At 39.7% G+C, this 20,957-nt stretch overlaps 1 protein-coding gene across 1 annotated transcript in view; it reads left to right on the forward strand.

Annotated features, from left to right (window-relative positions):
* The window catches only part of LOC115256582 (mucin-5AC-like), a 385,160-nt gene that overhangs the window by 39,049 nt on the left and 325,154 nt on the right, over positions 1-20,957 (forward strand). The window contains exon 2 of the mRNA XM_029855360.2: positions 1,424-1,941. Coding sequence (XP_029711220.2) covers positions 1,933-1,941 — 9 coding nt within the window. The 5' untranslated portion in view covers positions 1,424-1,932. The remainder of the gene's footprint in view (positions 1-1,423; positions 1,942-20,957) is intronic.

Below are 20,957 nucleotides of genomic sequence, written 5' to 3' on the forward strand. Positions count from 1 at the left end.
GCTCAAAAGTAGTGAGTTTTAATTTGTTTTTGTCAATTATCTTTGAAAAATACATAATAAATTAAAATTCTTTCTTTGGCAAACTTGTGGTCCCTGTTTTGCTCTATAATTCGTTCTTTGACATTAAACATCTAACTCTTATCGTTTTCTTGCAATTTTGATTTCAACATCGCATTTCAGATCATAAATTTATAACTGTCAAGGTAAGCACTTTTTTGCACACATTTAAATCGAAATTGCAAGAAAACGATAAGAGCTAGAAGTTTGAAGTTAAAGAACGAATTGTAAAGTGAAACAGGGGACACAACTTTGCCAAAGAAAGAATTTTAATTTATTACGCATTTTTCAAAGATAATTGACAAAAAAATTTAAAACACATTATTTTGAGCTATTTTGCTCTAGAAATCTTAGTTACTTATCTAAACCAATCGTTTCAAAGATGCCATTTGATAGAAAATTCAATAATCCTTCGAATAGAGTAAAATGCCGCGATAAGTTTGACCATTTTAAAGTTATAGCCAGTTCAGGCAATAATAGTAAAAAACATGGAAAGTTCAATAAGTACGCAACGGTTGAGATTTGACCATATGCGTTGAACATTTTTTTTCACTATTTATGGTCCTCTATCACCCTTTATAAAGTTTGCACTCACGAACCTAACACCCTGTATAAAGAACTTAAGAACTTAAAGACACTTTTAGATAACTTAAGAATTCCTAAGAATTCAAATACGTATTTTATTCTGCCCAGTACTGTAAGCAAGCTATAATTTATGAAAAAAATGTTTTGATTACTTTAATTGCTCTATTTTTTTTTTATTTCAAAACATTCCGGAAATAAATGTACCACAATCGACATTTCGGTAGCCTCAAATGAGACTACATGCGACAAATTAGCACGAAATCGTCGGCTATAAACATGCAAAGGTCAACAACTCCCGAAGTATTCCACATGTCTAGGCAGTCATTGTTCAAGAAGCAATTTCATGTTTAATGCAGCAGGTCTACAATGCACCAGTTCGTCGCAGTCCACACCAACAACAACACCGACATCGAACAAAAAACCTGACATAACCCCGTCTCATTTGCAGCAGTGCACCTCAGTCAAAGCTCACAGACACGCTATATCACTTACTATTTAGTACGCAGCGGTATAACCCCTCCCATTTATGGCCCTGGGTTTGCTCTGAGGTGAACGCAGCGTGCAAGCAAACACCTCATAGGCACTCATATGCTGGAAAAAACTTCCTCAAAAAACTCGTAAACACTACCGGCTCAGACAAGTTTTGTGTTCAAGCAGCTAGCTACTAAACGTTCACCTGATTCCCTGGTGGTATACCTCGGCACGCCACAACCACTACCCATATAGACAGCATGTATCGTTTTTAATAATCAATATTTTACCTTCTCCGTTTCCTTTGCAGTCAATCACCGTGTGAGCCGTGCAGCTGCTGAAAGGCACCCGACAGTGTGATTAGAATTTCAAGTGCCATCCACCCACCAGTCGATCGCCCATTCCATTCTGTGCAAAGAATAGAATTGTTCTCTTTTGGGAACGGAATTCTGCCCCAAAGTGTGCCCCAAAGTGGCGGGCTGATGCACATCCGGCCCTTTCGATGATCAACGACGACGACACTGGTACTGTTAACCCTTAGATCGCGTGCCCGCGAAGAAACCGTTAGAGACACCCCACTAAAAAGGCTGGAAGCCTGTTCTTCCGAGGAAATTATTACTTATTGTGTCCGTCCGAGGAGTGGTTTACGACGACGACGAAAAGAGAACTGTTTATCCAATAGAAAGAAGTGCGGCGACGCAAACTCAGTGGGAGTGGGAGCAGCAGAAGGAGCAGCTGGTCAGGCAGCAGGGGAGAGAGGAGCCTAGTTCATAGGCAAGCAGCAAAATTACACCGAGCAGCAATTAGAAAGACGCAACAATGTTTCCGGTGAGTGCAAATTTGCAGAAATTGACCTCATTTTCCTGATTTAGGGTGGTTAAGCTATCAATAACGCATGGGTTAAGTACCCAGCATTCTTCTGTACTATCGAAAAAGTTATTCAAATGTCTATATACTATATGAGGCGTTATATTTAAGGAAGTTCTTGAATAACCCGCAACACCTATGAAACTCAAATTTTAAGTATACAGGGGGTTCTTGAGAGTTTCAACGAGTTATAGGGGCGTTCATTGGGGTTTCCGAAGCTTTTGTGGCTGTTGCTCGAGTATTCCAGGTAGTTTTCGGGGGTCTAAGAGGAGATCCTGTAAGCTTTTGGGGCATTCCATGGGTGTTCTAGGGATCTTATGGGGTGTCATGAACGTTCCAGGAGTGTTTTAGGAGTTTTAAGCACATTTTAGACTATTTAAAGGGTTTTCATGAAGATTAGTGGGCATTTCTGGAGTGGTCCAGGGGTTCAATGTCATTTCAGGAGCGTTCTAGAAAGTTTCAGTGGTGCTCCAGTGGGGTCTCTAGTTAGCCATGTGGTTAAGGCTATGGATCACCAATCCGGAGACGGCGGATCCGATTCCCGATCCGGTCGGGAACTTTTATCGACTTCTCTGGGCATAGTGAATTATTGTACATGCCTCACAATATACAAATTCATGCAACGGTAGGGAATGGAAGCCCTTCAATTAATAACTGTGGAAGTGCTCAAAGAACACTAAATTGAAGAAAGGCAGGCCAGTGGGAAAGTAGAGGTACATAGAAGAAGAAGCCAGTGGTTCTCCAGGGGGTTTCATGAGCGTCCCAGGGGTATTTCAAAGGTAGTGGCTTATCCAGAAACTTCCTCTGGGAGGGGTTTTGTCGATCAATGACACACAGAAAGAAATGCTGAAAACTACACGTGACGAAAATATTAGGACGTTTAAATTTCCATTTCATTTCATTTGTTTTTACATTAAATAATTATTGCACGCAAAGTTGCAAGCAAGCTCCATACTGCGAACCACCTGTAATTTTAAAATCCGATGGAAGTTTGTGATGAAAGCGATGAAGGTCATTTTGTTACAGCGAACTCGATGTAACAGATTTTAACTGTGTACCTTTTTCATAATTTGACACTTACATTTCATTAACAGCTAGCAATGTAAATATTTAATTTCAGTCGTAGTGGCGAAAAAAATTTCACCAAAATGGCGTTTTATACTGAAAATTTGTCCCACAAATTTTGGCTCGGGGGATTATGCCACTGTTAAGGGAGTCTCATAAGGTTTACGTGGGAGGCAGGGACGTTCCAGTTGTGTTTAAGGAGTTTCTCGGCGTTTCAGGTGGTTTTCAGGGGATTTCAGGTATGTTCTAAAATCTCCTGAAACCACCTGAAGCGCCTTGAAACCTCCATGGAATCCTTTCTGAAGTTTCTTTGAAAGCTCCCTAAACCCCTTGAAAATCTTAAAACGCCTTGCTACGCCTTGATACCCCCATTAAAACTTCTTGAAACCTTGCTTGAAACTCTTTGAGAGCTCGCTCAAGGCTCAAAAACCCCACAGAAACCCCCTGATACGGCACATCTTGAAAGCGCTCTGAAACATCCCTGAAACCTCTTTGAAAGCATCCTGAATGCTCTGGAGGCCATCTAAAATCCTTCGAAATGCCTTGAAATGCTGTGAAACCCCTTTGAAATCCCATTCAAGCTCTCTTTAATGATTTTAACCTTTTGAGGCAGGATTATTTCGTCACTGTTGCCGCAACCTTGCTGACTTCGAACGCATTTGTTATGCACGGTTTCATTGCCGGGTTTACACACTTATTTCTGAATTTCCCGTTCGGTACTTTTTTGACGAGATTATAACAGCAGTATGATCTCGGTAGTTTCGGTAAACGATTTTACAGAGGTTCAGTAAAACAACTGTCAAAATCGTATGGAAAAGGTAAACAATGCATTTTTGCTGAACGAGTTCGGTGCTCAGCAGTTTTAATCTCGTCAAAAAATTACCGAACTCGGTAATCAAAATTAAGTGTGTATATAAGATCGCTCATTTCCCAAAAGCGTGAAATCCACTGAAAAGTCTTTAAACGCTTTGAAGCTTCCTGAAGCATCCCTGAAATCTTCTGAAAGCAGCTTCAAAACCCTGAAACCATACCCATCCGAAACTCTCTGTTATCATCTGACACTCTCGAAACGCCTTGAACCCTACTGAAAATCCTCTGAAACTTCCTTGAAAGGCTCCTAAATACTCCTGAATCCCCCGGGAACCCCTCCAGAACCATCCTGAAACTTTCTGAGAAGCCTTGGTACGCCTCACGTTATGTCCACTGTCCAGAGGGGGTTATCATGGAATGTGAATTAAATTTTATTCCCTACAGGGTGCGGCAGGAAAAAATGCGAAAATTTCAAGGCACTATTACACGCTAAATATGGGATATATATGACTATTTTTTCATGACAGTGTATCAGTCAATGTCTATATTCTAGCACTGCAAAATAAAAATAAACATATTTGAAGTTTAACATGTGATAATGTAAGCCTAATAAGCGGGTATCAAAAAACTGTGCGCCCAATGGTCATTAAACAAAATGACTACAACAGTAAAAAAAATAGCCTAAATTCGATGAACGACCAGACCACACTGATCCAAAGCCATGTAGTTTCACATACTAGAGGATATAAGTACATACATTTGATGATATTCCAGAGAAAATTAAAAATTTTGTTTTATCAGATACGAAATTCAGCGACCTGTGTACTTTTCTGCGGTTTGAAAATTCTGATTGTCTTCAGCTTCAGGCGCCGCCCTGTACAGGTTAGTGACCAAAATTAGAAATTTTTTAATTTACTTTTCAGAAAACTAGCCTATTAGAGATCATGGAACGTTGAAACATAGATTGGTTAACGTCAAATGGACGAAAATGAGGTTTAAAGTTGAAAAACACTTTCGCATTTTTTCCTGCCGCATACTGTACAATCATATGTTTAGATTCAGAATCTTTGCGGTCGAAACTTTTAATCTTGGTATATAAGTAATGTTTGACTATTTTCCTGTTTTCCCATGTAAATGTCGAAAAAAGGTCAATTTCATCGAATATAAAAAAATCCTCAACTTGGAATATTTTTAATCGCAAATTTTAAGAACCTAGAGATTCAGTAATACGGTTCTAGCTGAATAAATTTAAAGGAACAGTCAATTCTCATAACATCTTCCTATGAACGTAACGTGCGCCTTGAAACTCATCTGAATGTCCCTGAAACTCTCGAGAATCCCTCTAAAACCCTTCTTGAACTTCTTCTTCCTGGCGAAACGTCCCAACTGGGGCAAAGCCTGTTTGAAAGTGAGCACTTTCATACTCCTCAGTTAGTAACTGACACCTTCCTCTGCCAATGACCATTTTTCATATGTATATCGTGTGGTAGGCACGAAGATACCCTGCCCTAGAAATTCGGTAAAACTTTCCTTGCGTAAAGTTCCTGTGCCAAGGGGCTGTGCACAAACCACGTAGACTAGACTTTGATAATCTCAGACCCTCCCCTTCCCCAAAAAGTCTACGTGGTTTATAAACGACCACCAACCGAAAATTAAACCCGCCACCCTCAGTATGGTCTTGCTAAGTACACTGAAATCTCCATTTAGGTGGGATCCATTTAGGTAAAATCTATTGAGGTCCTTCCATTTAGGTAACGTTACCTTAATGGCATTTGATTGTGTTCAAAGCAGTTGGAGTACTCAAGATTACAGATAAAGTTAGTTTACGAAAAAAAAAGAATTAAGAGTTAAGTGAGTTTTATGGATTATTCAAGGGTTAAAAGTTCAAGAGCATCCGAGAACTCCCTAGAGTTAAGGCCACCCAAGCAGCATCTGCAACATCATCCAACATTTGGCTTTCTATGCTTTGGTCTAAATGAGTTGCACTGAATTTCCATTTTGTCAATTGAGTTGCATTTAAACTCCGAATTTCGTTAAGTTTCGGCTTTGTTTCATAGAAATCACCAAATACCTCGTGTTTGACACCGATTCGTGGAGGCAGAGCTTACATATTCCTCACAAGTGATAAACAATCAGCTTTCATAAATGTGCTATGTTACAGTCATGCAACATCTAACTCTGATTTATTTGTTCAGATTATGTTCCAAATGTGTTGCGAAAAACTTGGGCGTCTTTTCATTTTGACAGTTCTCTAACTTGTGACAAAGGAGGTGCGGTTCCGAGTCATTTGGGCGAACGCCGTCTGGCCGAAAAATGAATGATGAACATAAGTGACCATATCACTGTTCCTCGCATCGGTATATCTCGAAAGAACAGGCTATGATTCAAAGAAGGAAAAATCTATGGCAAAATATTGACAGATTCAACGCCAACTCATCCCTGAATGTCAAAACTAGAAAGAATAGCCCATGATTAAAAAAAGGAAATATTTCTGATGATCATATTGATACTTAGAATGTCAAAAACTTCCATTGAGCCTCTTGATCATAACGCGGCCAAACGGCATTCGGCTAGACGACCCATTCGGCCAAATGGCCGGACACCGTGTAGTATGTAAGATGAGTAGTTAATACTCCTGGTGTCCATGAATCGAAACTGTACAAAGTCTTTTTTCCATTTTTTTATCATTCTCTCTCATTCAAGTTACATAACGCTTCAGAATCTGCGCTTTTTGGGTTTCATAGAAGAAGCAATTGTGTTCTATCGTCTATAATATGGACAGTGAAAAAATTGCGCGAAGGTTGCTGTTACTGGCTTTATAACAAGTCGTGTTGCTTGGGCATCTGATCTACAAGCGTAATCAGCGATCTATTGAGGATTTCCAAGAACTTCCTTGAGCATAGGTCATCGGATCTACTAACGTATTTGGTTGTCTCTAAAAGATTTACGCAATAGAAAAAAAGTTGAATGGGCTTCTATATTCCCCTGAAACCACTCTGAAGACCATTGAGATGCCTTGAAACGCTTTGAAACGCCTCTCAAACCCCGATGAAGTCTCCATGAAATTTACCTAAAAACCTCTGAACCCCCCAAAAACCACTCTGAATACTCCAAAAACGCCCTGAAACGCATTGAGATGCCTTGAAACGCTTTGAAACAACTCCAAAACCCCCATGAAACCCCATGAGCCTCTGAGGCCCCCTTACCCTCTTAAAACGCTTTGAAACGCCTTGAAACGCCTTCAAAACCCCTACAAAAACTTCCATGAAATTCACCTGAGAGCCTCTGAAGCCCCCTAAAACCCCTGTGAAATCTCTTGAAACGTCCTTAAAACGCATTGCAACGCCTTGAAACGCTTTGAAACGCCTCTCAAATCCATATAGACCTCCGTGAAATTTACCCATGTAAAACCTCCTGAAACGCTTTGAGATGCCTCTGCAATCGCCCCCCCCCCCCTGAAAACTCCGTGAAAATCACCTGCGAGCCTCTGAAGCCCACTTAAGGCCCTCTTATCCTGCTGAAATGCACTGAAACGCTTTGAAACACTATGAAACGCCTCTAAAACCCCTTTGAAATCACCTGAAAGTCACCTGAGCGCCTCTGAAGCCCCCTAAAGCCCCTGTGAAACCTCCTGAAACACCTTGAAACGCCTTGAAACGCTTTGGAACGCTTCTGAAACTCCAGTGAAGTTCACCTGAGAGCATATGCAGCCCCCTAAAAGCCCTCTGAAACCTCCTAAACGCCCTAAAACGCCTGGAAACGCTTCTGACCCTCCCCCCTGAAAACTCACTTGAAATCCCTCTGACCATCCCTCCTTTACATCTGAAGGCCACTTACCATTCTCTAACTTCTTCGCAGCCTACCTAAAATCTGTGAAGTTCTGTTGAAGTATTGCATGATCCCAGACAGTTTAAGTTTGTATTACGAACTTACTAATTAAAGTTTAATTTTTGTCAAGACAGATAGTTTGCTGAAAAACAGAGCAAGTGTCCCTTCTTGCATCCCACTATTCCTCATGTTGGTTTAGAGGAGTGAGTAGAAAAAAAGATAAAGCTGCGTACACTAGGGTTAATGAGACCTTTCGAGCTTTATAGAGTTTTATCACGGGTTTAATAGAGCTCTAAGGATTACTAAGATTTAACCCAAATAATCATATCGTAAATTAAGCGATTCAAAATCTCCAAAGTGGTATGAAATTGACAAACCATATTATAGGTTTCAGAAGCGTCGAGGAGAATCGCTTTGAAATTATTATCATACCGTTCTACTTCGTACCATGATGAGAAAGCTTATCTTGGTCAGATAATTTTATCTAGATGAATCCGACGGAAATCTTGCTTTTGTGGAATTGCTGGACAGATGTGTTCGTCATCTTTCAAATGGCGGAAGAAGAAGGCCTTTGGGGGGCGGCGTTGTGTTGATAGCATCCGATCCTACCCAACCATCACCTGACTTTACTTACTACGTTCCAGTACCGTAATCCGGGGTATCATTGATCAGCGGGGTAACATTGATCGGCTTGATCCACCTCATGAAATGTTCAAACAAGCACTTTACATTGAATTAGTTTCTGCTATGGAATGGTATATCGTAATCTGCTATCATTTAGCTATTAAATGACATGCAATTTATGAAAATTGAATTTCATAAACATTGAATTAAATCGATTTTTCCATAACTGTGTTTCGTAACGCAATGAGATATATTGTCAAACATTCATGCTTGGCGAGAATACTAGATACAATATGAGGTTCGAAATCACTGTATTACTTCAATGTGATACCCTAGAGTTGGATTTAATAAACGAAACTTTTATGAAAATGCAATTTTTCAGTAAAATATACGATTTATTTAAAGTCGGCTATCAATTCCTTAAGCCATTGCCTACCTTTAGGCGTTATTCGTGGTTTAGAGGATTTTAATCCTAAAATAACTTAAAAAGTACATAACTTGTAAGAATTTGGACAACATATTCGAAATCAGCAATCCCGAATTGAGTAAGTAAGGGTATTTTCAACACAAACGAACATTTTTCACTGACATGATCAATGTTACCCCAAATCAACACAATAAAAAAATTGATTAAAAAACCTATTTAAACATGTTTTAAAGTTTTACAATACTTTTTCGAGTAGCTTAACACATATTCAAAGGGCCAGTACTTGTTTTAAAAATATAAAACATGTAACGTTTGCTTTAACAAGAGAATTATTCAAGAAAGATAGAAAATTCTGATCAATGTTACCCCGGATTACGGTACTTACTTTTTGTACGCTGAGTACGCTAAAATGTCTGTAAACCTGATCGGTCCGATTGACAAACAGCAAGTTGAATATCACCTTGGCAGAGAATGCCTTTCTCTGCTGCAGTTACAGATATTTCAATCAATGACTGCGATTCGTGCCTGCTTTCGTTCTTGTTCAGTTAGAGTACACTGGAAGACGGCTTGCGGTTGAAATTACTATTTTGAGGGTCAATTTAAATACACAACGCCACTAAATTTGTGCAGACTGAGTTTTGTTTCAATTCAACAGATTAAGGTTTTCAATTTTACCATGGACCCGATTTACAATTAAATAAAGTTTCTGTTGGCAGCCGGATTCGAACCACGAACCTTGAGATTAACAATCTACCACTAGGCTATCGAACCAGTTGATATAAGAGGGAACAAAATTCACACAAAAAGCATTTGTGGGTTGATGATTATGTTTTGCCATAGTAAATTCGAAAACATTTTTATGCTTGTCATCACCGCAAGCCGTCTTTCAGTGTAGCGCTTCCCGACGAGTATTTAATGGTGCTGGCAACATCCGGTGGCAGTGCTTGAATCTGAGTGAATATGAAATATAAAACCAGTTATCAGCACCAGCACCAACACACAAAGAGAGCGAAGAAATACCGAACCAACTGCGACTGCTGTCCCTCATCGGATCGGTCGGTTAGCTTGTGAAGCAAGCTGACTGGTGATCATTCATGCTCACTTTCTGCGGCGGCTGTGAACATTCGCACTGTAACAAAGGGATAAAACCAAGTATATTCATTGCCGTATACGCCGGCAAAGAGAAAGATTCAGAGAATCACCACGCTACTGAATCATCGTTTCTCACTTTCAGTAATAAATTTGATTGCCCATGCTCCCACTTGCTTCTGAAGCATGTTAGCCAATGAAGGCATATTGCTACCACTCTGGGTTGAAATGCGCCGTTCAAAGAGGAGCAAATTTTGCTTCGTTTGGGGAAACAAGCTTCATTTTTCAAGCACTGTCCGGTGGCTTACCCGCAGTAGAGGGTGATGGACCAGCGGTGTAGTCAGGAGCTGCTTCCAAAGGTGCAAGTTTGACCAAATGTAACATTATGGAAACATCCTCATGAAACTTAAATTCCAATTTTAGTAGTTTTTGTGGTAGAAATATACAACATCTGCAGCATAAATACGTGCTAAAGTGCCGTTTCCAGTGAGAATATTTTATTTTCCTTTCAGTCATAGTATTCCAACCATTACTCACTCTGGCAACACTGAATACAAATGAAATTCACTAATCATGTTGTTATTAATATGTTTACATTATTTCCTCAATTTCCCCAAATGTTTTCTTCGGAAGTTACTATGGGAATTCTTCCAAGATTTTTTTTTTGAAATTCTTCCAGAAACTCCTCCGAAAATTCTTTCTGGGGGTCCTGAAAAAGTTCACTCTGGCATTCTTTCAGGAATTTCACCAGAAATTGCACACCGCAGTTAATTCTGGAAATCCCCCACAAGTCCTTTCTGGGAGACCTCAAAATTAACTCTATTTTGTAAATCTGTTGGAGATTTTGAGGATCCTACAGAACGCTCTCCTGGAAATCCTTTTTCCTGGAAATCTTTCTTCTTTCAGAGGATCCTCCAAGAGTTTCTGAAAAAATCTTTTGATCGATTCTCTGAAATAATCCTCAGAAAGCATTCTCGAAAGAACCCCGGACCAAACTCTTGTAAAAATTCTTAAAGAAATTTCTGGAGTTACTCCTGGAGAAATCACTAGAAGACATCCATGAAAGATTATGGAAAAATCCACAGAAGGCATTTGTGGACGAATCCCCAGAAGAACTTTTTGGAGGAATAGTCAAAACCACTGCAGATTCATTACGAAAAGTTTCTGGACAATCCGGTAAACGAACCAGTCCATCACTTCAATCACACTAGTTTACAGAACAAAACGAACTTCGTAAACTTCTACCAATGGTCAAAACTTTAGATGCATATTCACGTGCTGATTTCGAGACCGTACCTCATTTTGTTTAAATAGGGCAGTTTTTTTTGTTTTAGTTTTGAAAATCGGGTTTTACAGTTTTTAAAAATATGAAACATTCTAAAATTTGAATATGTTGTGTTGCAGTCAACAAAGCTTCAAACTTTTTTCATGAAAAGAAAGCTGAATACTATATCTTTCGATCACCTGAACACAATCGTCAGATTTATGGAAGTTGAAATATATTGGAGTATACTGGATAATCTCATTAAATTTGAGATTTTTTCTAAAAAATTGTGAAGGTTTGTAATTTTTTTTTCAATAAGAAAAAAAAAATAAAAATTCTTTATCAACACATATTTAAAATATGATATGTTGATAAGTGACAGTAAAAATTTCAGCTCAATCGGAGCATCGGTTACCGAGAATGAGATGTATGAAGGGGCAGCTTTGCTTAAAAATAGAACAAAATTCGATTCCACCTTGTTAGCATTGTATGGAAACTAGAAAAAATCCGCTTTCTTTCATGTGCCCAACCAAACTCTGGGCATGCGTTGCTACACTAAAATGATCATCAGCTTACCGAGTCGAAAAATGCTGTATATTGGTGTCAACATAAGTATAATTACCTCAACCCAAAAAACTAGGAAAAAAAATGGCTCGATTATCCAGGTTTTAATATATTTTATGTCTCCGGATAGTCGAGTCCGACCTGAACCTTAAAAAGTGAGATCGAGCTTGCTTATCAAAAAAATAAATTTACCTAAGAATTCAGAAAAATCCTTTATTTGGAAACAAATTTTATTCATCAAAAATGCAAGTCTACTGAATTTGAAATCTTTGAAGCAATTACATACTAAATATTTTTGGCAGAGAACTGTGCTGATTTTCAGCAAAATATTGCTAAAAATTCAGCATTTCGTTTTGCTGATTTCTAGATTGCTGTAAACGTTTGGTGTATAGGCTTCCAACATTCTCTGTCCTCAAAAAGAAATTGTGTCCCATTTTTCTTAACCGCAAATCATTAGCATTGGTTTGGAGACGTACGTAGCTTGCAATAAATTCTGTGCAAAAACTAAATCAAGTTTTGTGTTTTTCTTAAAGTTTTTCAAAATTAAGGGCATGCCTACCAGTCTCCTCTATGGAATGGAATGTGAAGTAGAGGCATCAATCATTTTGGTATGCTTCTGCTTTTAAGCAATAAAAATGAAAGCTCAATCACTAGATTCTGAACATTTCCATACATTTATCAACATCAAATACATCATTTCACAAAAAACATCGTTTCGTGGGACTGACCAAATTCAATCACCTACAGATCATTTTAGAAGCTGAACCTGAGAATATGGTATATGAAAAACTTGTTCGGCTTGATCAGTCCTACAAGAAAGTCACGGAAAAACCTCTATTGATATGGTATATCTAGAGACGAACCAGCCGAAGGCTGAAAATCTCTTTAGATAAAAAAATATGGTGAATGAATTTATGGTGAATATCAATTGGTATTTTTCGAATGTAATCCGTGACATTTACCCTAAATATTCGAAAAAAGCGGTTTTCCGAGATTTTCTTGTAGAACTGGTTTAGCCGCATAAGTTTTTCATATACCATATGCTCAGGTTCAGTTTCTAAAATAAGCTGTAGGTGGTTGAAATAAGATATGTCGAAATGACATTTTCAGGACTGGTTAAAACAGTGCCGAAACGTACTATTCAATACGCTTGGTATGATTTCTGCATCTGTAATTTTCAAACAATGTGCAATATAATTTGAGCTTCAACAACTTATGACCTACAGCTCAAATGACTAATACAGATGACTTCAATCCGGAACGAATGGGTTGATCTGCTCAAGTTTTGCAAAGCTGCAAAAAGAAAACGAACGTTCGGCTTCTGTTTTCGGGTTTGTTGAGTCATCATCATCAGCAGTGTGTAAGGAATGGGGGTGGTCTATTGAGCGGGCGGGCTTGTTTACTTTTTACCAGTTAATGACCAGCTGTTTTTTTGGGCATCTTCGAAGCAATTTCGAGTGTGCTAGTCGGTATGCACACGTCACGTGCATTTCGAGAGGGAGCGTCGGACATGAGAAAAAGTGTGATAAATAGCAGCAAGAGAGTCATTGTGAATTTGAAGACTACTTTTCTTGTGTTGCTTTTTTGCGTCTGGTTTGGTCGTTTGGTCAATTGTTGTGGTTTCGGAGTGGCCATTTTTCCTAGCTCTCTGGGTTATTGAAGACTTGTTTTATGTAAGAATAGCTGTGTTTTGCGTGGAATGTAGGCTAGTGTAATTTTAATATGATGCCGGTGCTATTTTGTTTTTCTTCTGATAAATTGGATATTAATTTCTGTACACAGACAAATTGGTATTATGTGTTTATGCTGCAAATTTCTAAGTAGGTCTCAATTGTTAGTTGGATGATGTTTGCAATTTTACAAATAACCTCAAAGCCAATACCATGTAATTGTGCTTCTTAATCTTTCTTCACAGAGTAATTCAGCCCTTAAATGTGAGTCACACATTCCAAATAACTGTTTTGTCGGTTTCTACCCATAAATAATCGTCAGTTATTATGAGCGTAGACGGCCTTACTATTCGAAATTTCAACGACGTGATTGGCCAGGAGTCAAAAGATCAACAGACTGTGAATAATTACAAGTTTTCAAGTATGTAACCAAAAAAATGTAGCTTGCGAGTAGTTTACCATCCTAAATGTACACTTACAAGAACTCCACGCCTTACTGAATAAAATCGAGGTGCTGGCCAGGATCAACTTGGAAGGAAAAGCGTGTTAATATATCATACATTTTATACTTATTTATCTAGATAATCCTAGTTTGAAGCTTTGCAATCCTTTAATAACAGATGCAGACATAACAGACTGTTGAAACTTGTAATCACACTACAACCCGAAATAAACACATGTTGTCAAAAGCAAACGTCCTCGTCGTGTGAGGTTTCTCTGACGGCATGCAACACTTTTGTGTCCCAATCTATCAATCTTCTTACGGCACCGCTCCAAGTGATTGACCATTTTTATATAAATTTCGCAACAAGCGATGTGTTTTTTTTTTCTATTCCTCCAAGCAACCCCATATTCGCACCTTTCTTTTCTAACTAGAAGCAAAAAACGGACATCAAAAGAAATTAAAATTATGCGACGACGCAACATCTCGTCGTCGGCATCGGCTTCATCCTCCATTCAAACGCCATATTAGGGGGTTTTCCACACGGAGCAACAGCATCAACACGCACAGATCCTCCCCACATTGCAAGATGAACAGACAAGCGCCGCCGCTGCCGTGTCAGTTAGAGTCTGTCATACATAATCGTAGAGACCGCACGTTCCCAGAAGACGATGACGGTGACGACGACGACGACGACGACGGCACGAGATCGCAATAACAGATTTGTAATTGCCCAATTACAGTCACACTACTTGTTCACTTGCCATCAAGCGATCATTTGAGCGGTGGTTTGTCCCACGAAGAGCTTGACCACAAAAGACCACCTCACTGACTGATGGGCAACCTGAACTAATCTGATCAGTGATGGTTGGCACATTAGTAGGTCGGTTCGTTGGTGAAGAATTGTGCAACTCCATTCAGAGTTGGAAATCAGGTGAATCCTTGCTTGACCAGATGCCGGAGTTGCACGCATCACAGTGAGTTGGAGGAGGAGTCCGTAAACTCGATTCTGGGCTGCAAAGTGAACGAAAGCTTTGTCATTCACTGCACCAGAAAGGTGTACACGATGAAACTTGTTTACTTGGAAAACATTGAGCGAGGATGCTGTAGCCCCTTGAGCGTTTGAAAATTTCATAGATTAGTCCGGCATTTAGTTTTTGGTTGTCTTCGAATAATTTCCATCTGTAGCGTAATAGTGCAATACAGTAACATAATTCTAGCATAACATGTGAAAAGGGCCTAAACACTTTTTGAGCTTGAGCTTGATTGACCGCCCGTGGATACTACTCCAGTATCGCCAGACCAGCTACACTCACACAAGGAACCAATGAGATTATCTGCCGGGTGTAGGAAATAATAATAATAAATTAAATTGATCGGGTTTATATTATATGTAGATTAGGTAACTTGTTTGAAATGATCCTGTTCGAACAAATAAGAAAGTAGAGTTAAAATTTATAACAGTGCTTCACCAGAGAGCAGAATCTGGTACATAACCACAAGCCGGGCGGCAAGCATGCATGCTTTTCATCGGAGCCGAAAACGGGAGAGACGAGCTCCCGCGTGGTACGTTGGTGTGCGTGTCATCCGAGCGCACAAACGAACGGGACAAAAGACGAAAGACAGGTTGTTGAGGATGAGGAAGGCGTTGATTGATTCAGTTTAGTAAGTGATTTTATCGAGGACAGTTGTGGGTTAAGTTTCGGTGCAAATAAAAGAAAAATGAAAAAAATTGAAATTGAAAAAAAAGAGTTTGTGTTTTTGTTATGTGGAAAGTTCCTACACCGGGGACTAAGCAAACATCTTCCGTATGTGAGTGTTGGTGATCTTTTATTTTTGGGCGACAATGACGCCTGCCACGTCAGATTGCAGGTCAATGTGGGGAAGGGGAAGGAAGTGATGATTGTAATAATTTGTATCCACATCAGACCGAATATACCTCTGCGTCTGCACAAATTCATGCGGATGTCGGAGTGTTGGTTAGGTATGGTTGGCAATGGGTTCACACATTGGTGCGTGGATGCCAGGCGTAAGGTGATAGATTAGTGTAATTATTACTCTGAAGATATTGCGGCACAGTTCGCATAACTCTTAGGCGCTGTCTGATAGATTGACATTGTGCTAGGAAAGTTGGATGGAAGGGAAACGGCTTTTTCTACCCGTTTCTGTTCTAGCGATGGCTATGAACTTACATGTAGAGAAGAGAAAGAGATAAAGAGATAGAAAGATACAAAAGTAGAAGGAAAGGAATGGACCAGGGACTGAACCCAGGACCTTCTGCATATAAATCAGAAGCGGTAGTCACTCGACCACCGTCTCATGTGAAAGGGCCTAAGTGCTTTTTGTAAACAAACATGTTTCGGCCGCTGTAGGGCCCAACTGCCTAAATTTCAACAGTAAAGCCAGCTTACGAAAATAGCCTGCATCCAAGCATTTCTGTGGCGCCACCCTGAGTATTTCATGGAATACTTGTATCGCAGTTTTAACCCTCGAGTGATCACATTGTTGTATTTTGTGCAACACGTTGAAAAAATCTCGCTTTTTGTACTCAGCATTAGCGTGGTACTGGTGGTACCAACCTCGCGACTCTTCGTTGGAGATCAGTGAGCCTCTTGATTCAGCTTCTCAGTCTTCTGCCATTATGAAGCCACAACTTTGAGTTTTTTTTTCCAAAGATTTCTATAGAAATTCATTCATAAGTTCGTTAAGAAAGCTCTCTTGGAAATTCCTGATGTGCTTCCGAGATTGCTCGTGGTGTTTCTGCAGGAATTCCTCCGGGAATTCCTTCAAGAATTCCTTCAGGAATTCACTCAAGAATTCTTTCTGTGATTTTTGGGATTCCTTGAGGAGTCTCACCTAAATTTTTTATTCTCCTAAATTCCACCTAAATTCTCTCATTTATATTTTCAGAACTTACTCCAGGAACTCTTTTGGGATTCCCTGATGAATTTCTATTGGGGCTGCTTTCGATATACCTCCTGGTGTTTCTTCAGGAACTCTTCATAGAATTCCGTTATGATTTCTCCATGAAATCTTTCTGCAATTTTTTCAGTACTTTCTGGGATTTCTTCAGAAACACCTCCTGGGATTCCCTCAGGAATTCATTCTGGGATTTCTCTTGGAATTCTTTCTGAGATTCCTTTAGGGATTCCTCCAGGAATTCTTCAGGGATTTTTCCAGAGCTCCTCCCTAAAATCATCCAGGAATTCCTCCAGGTATTCCTCCTCCACGGACTCCTCTAGGTATTCCTCGAGGAATTCCTCCACGCATTCCTCCAGAAAATCCTCCAGGAATTCCGCCAGGTATTCCTCCAGAAATTCTTTTAAAGTTTCCTCCAGAAATTCTTTTAGAGTTTCCTCCAGAGGTATTTATTCAGAGATTCCTCTAGGAATTGTACCAGGAATCGCACTAGAAATTCCTCCAGGGATTCCTACAGTAATTGCTCCAAGGATTTCTTCAGGTGTGCGGTGGATGCGTCGCGGTTTGAGTCGGTTCCGAATTCTTGCTTCCCATCGCGCTGCAGTGTGAACGAGAACGAGAAAGAATAAAATCGAAGCGGTCGTATTCAGTGTGCGGTGGACGCGTCGTGGATCGAGTCGGTTCCGTATTTTTCGCTTCCCGTCGGCGCTAGTTCCCAATTCACTTTAAGTTAATAATAAATATTTTCTTTATTTTTTTGCATTCACACAAAAGAGTGAAAGGTGTGAGTTCGGGCTCGCCGGTCGAGAAAAATCCGGGCGCCGACAAGTGAGTCGCGTTCAGTGTATTTCTGTGTGGAATAGACTAAAGGTTTCTGCTCCCTAGTGGAGTGGAGACGCGCGATAGAATTTTCTTTTTGGCTAGTTTTTGCGTCGAAAAGTGGTCTGTTAACGGCGGTTTGTGTATATTGATCCATTGTCAAATCATATCACCAACCATAGGTGACTCCTGGACTGACAATGTACCTTACCCTACTAACATAAAAAAAATCCTTCCTGAGACAAACGTGGAGATGCAGCGATTCGCGGTCTTTTTAACAACGTTTGTCTTACTAACATTCCTTCCCTTCCTCGATGACCGTAAGGACGTGGCCGGCGCCGTTATTGACCTTAATAAAGTTGAGAGCTCTCGAACTGTGTACATTGAGAATAGTAAGCTAGTTCCAAGCCCTATTCATTGGTTCCTTGTGCAATTTCGATTGCTCTGGTCAATCACGGAGTAGCAACTACGAATTGTGCGGTCATCTATGCTCATGCTCATGCTCAATTGCTCCAAGGATTTCTTCAGAAAATTATCGAAGGAATTTTCTATGAATTTCTCCAGGAATTCCTACTAAGGGTTCCTCCAGAAACTCTTCCAGAAATTCCTCTACGAATTTCTTCAGGAGTTTCTACAGGTGATTTCTTCAGAAATTTCTCCAGGGATTTCTCCTAAAATTTCTCTATGATTTTTTCCAGGGATTCCTTCACGAATTCATCCTGCGATTTGTCCAAGAATTTCTCTAGAGATTTCTACAGAGCTTCCTCCAGATTTTTTTTCCAAAGATTACGCCAGGAATTTGTCCAAAGATTCATCCAAAAAATTTATCAGGAATGTCCATAGGAAATTATTCAGGAATTCTTTTAAGAATTTATACAGGATTTCCTCCGGTGATTCCTCCAGAGATTCTTTCAGAGATTCCTTCAGGAATTCTTCCAGGCATTTATCCATCGATTCTCTCAGAGATTCCTCAAGGGATTCTCCACGAATTTCTCCAGGTATTTCTTCGTGTCTTCCTCCAGTAAGTCTTCCAAGGATTCCTCCATGCATTCCTCCAGAAATTCCACTAATTATTCCTCCAGGAGTTCCTTCAGAAATTCCTCTAGGAATTCCTCCAGGAATTTCACAAGAGATTTCTGTAGAAATTAGATTCCTCAAGTGGTTCTCCCAGAATTCCTTCAAGAATTCCTCCAGCGATTCCTTCAGTTATCCCTCAGAAACTCCTCTAGAAATTTCTTCAGGGTTCCCTCCAGGAATCTCTCCAAGGATTCCACCAGGAATTTGTCCAGAAGATCCTGCCGGTATTTCTCCTAGAATTCCTCCAGGCATTCCTTCAGGAATTTCATCATATATTCGTTCAAACATTCCCACGGGAATTACTCGAGGCATGCCTCCAGAGATTTCACTATCAATTAGTTTAGGATATCCTCCAGGAATTCCTCCAGGAATTTATTCAGGAATGCTTCAGGGATTCTTCCAATAATTGCATAAGGGATTCCTTCAGGTATCCCTACAAGGATTTCTCCAAGAATTCTTCCAGGGATTGCTCCAGGAATTCCTCTCATGATGTCTTCAAAAATCGGAAACTCGGAATTCGGAATCTAGAATTTATTCAGGGTTCCTTCAGAAATTGCATAAATCCTTCCATCATCTTTTGCACCCAAGAATTTCTGATTTTTTTTTTGAATTAGTTCAAGAATTTCTGAAGAAATTTCTGCAGAGATTTGTATTAGAATTCTTAAGGATCCTATTAGAGGGATGCATACAGATGCCAGGAAATTCTTCAAGAAGTAGTCCAGGAATTCTTTCACAACCCGAGCAGAAACGAATAACTGACACATATCTGCAGCATACTAAGATCAGTTATCATACCAAGACCAATTACCCAGGTATTGAAAATAACTTATTTTGGTATTTTCTAAGTATTGACAAAATATCTCGACAGGTTATTGCTTGGGTGTTGAGGACTGTAAGGATTATTCAATTTTGGAAAACTCACTATTTGTACGAAAAATAAAACGCCGATTATTATTTAGGTATTGCCATACCTTATGTCATTATGATGTGTTATGCACAGAATAAACACCAGTTATTATTTTAGATATTTTACCTCTTATGCAGGGCTTCTTAATACCTCACTCAGGTTGTGGGTATTGGGTTTTGCATACCTGAGTTTGGTATTCTACAGATATTTTCTCCTGCCTAAGAAGTATCTCCAAGAAATCTTTAGGGAGTTCATCTTCGGATTTGTCCAGGAATCCATCGATGAATTCCTTCAAGAATACCTCCTGCAGCTGCAAAAGAATTCCTTGAGAAATTCGACCTGCGATTTTTTCGGAAATATGTCCTTAGATATTTTTTTCTTCGAGAAATTCTCCAAGAAGATATCTATTGATTTTTTTGTGGACTTCGTGGCCGAGTGGTTAGCGGCGTCTGTCGTTTAGGTGTCTCGTAAGCGTCGGAGTGTGGGTTCGATTCGCGCTCCAGTTGGGGAAAACTTTTCGTCAAACGGAAAATTCTCCAGTTGGTCACTGGAGGTTATATGTGTTGTCTGTTCAGTCTGTAGAGACCGTAAGATAGAAGAAGTTTTAATAGTCTTTTTTCTAAGAATTCCTCCAGAGTTTTCTTTGGGAGCTTTTCCAGGGTGTTCCTTCATAAAGTGCTATTGAGATACTTCCAAAATTTTGTCAAGGGAAATTCCCCCGAGAATGACAAACGACAAACATTGAGAGAGGGTGGTATGGCCCCCTGAGCACTTGACAATTTCGAAGTGCATTCCTGCATTTTTTTGTTGTCTTTATTAAATTTTATCTGTAGAGTTAAAGTGCAATACAGCTACATTTGATACTAAATATCATTCAGTTTATGCTCCAACTGCAAACGATTGCTAAAGGCATTTTTTAGCCCTTGAAGCTACGTGGTCTTGCTGTTTACGATGCGGATTCCTCTAGGAACTTCCTCAAGGATTCCTCCTCTGAGATTACCTCAGCATTTTGTTTTCTATGATTTCTTCAGGTATTCTTCCAGTGGTTCCTCCAGAAATGTATTCCAGTCCAGTATTCCACTGAGAGTTCCTTATGTGATTTCTCGGGGAGCTCAATCCAGGATTCTTTTTTTCTTACAAAACTGATGGAGGAATTCCTTTTGAAATTGTAATGGAATTCCTATAGGAACTTCATAAGGAATTTTCTGAGTAATTCCATAAAGAATGCCACATGCACCTGGACGAATTCCAGAATGGACTTCCGGAGGAATTCCAGAAAGACCTTCAGAAGAAACTCCTGCACGAATCCAGAAAGAGTTTCCTAGCAGAATCCTGGATTGAGTTCTTGAAAAATAAATCCGGAAGCAGCTTCTGAGAGAAGTAGTTCCCGGAGGGATCCCAGAAGAATCTCAAAAGGAGTTCCTGGAGGATTCCCAGAGGAAATTCTTAGAGAAATCCCTGAATATCCGAAG

Source organism: Aedes albopictus, chromosome 1, assembly GCF_035046485.1.
Source record: "Aedes albopictus strain Foshan chromosome 1, AalbF5, whole genome shotgun sequence".
Lineage (NCBI taxonomy): Eukaryota > Metazoa > Arthropoda > Insecta > Diptera > Culicidae > Aedes > Aedes albopictus.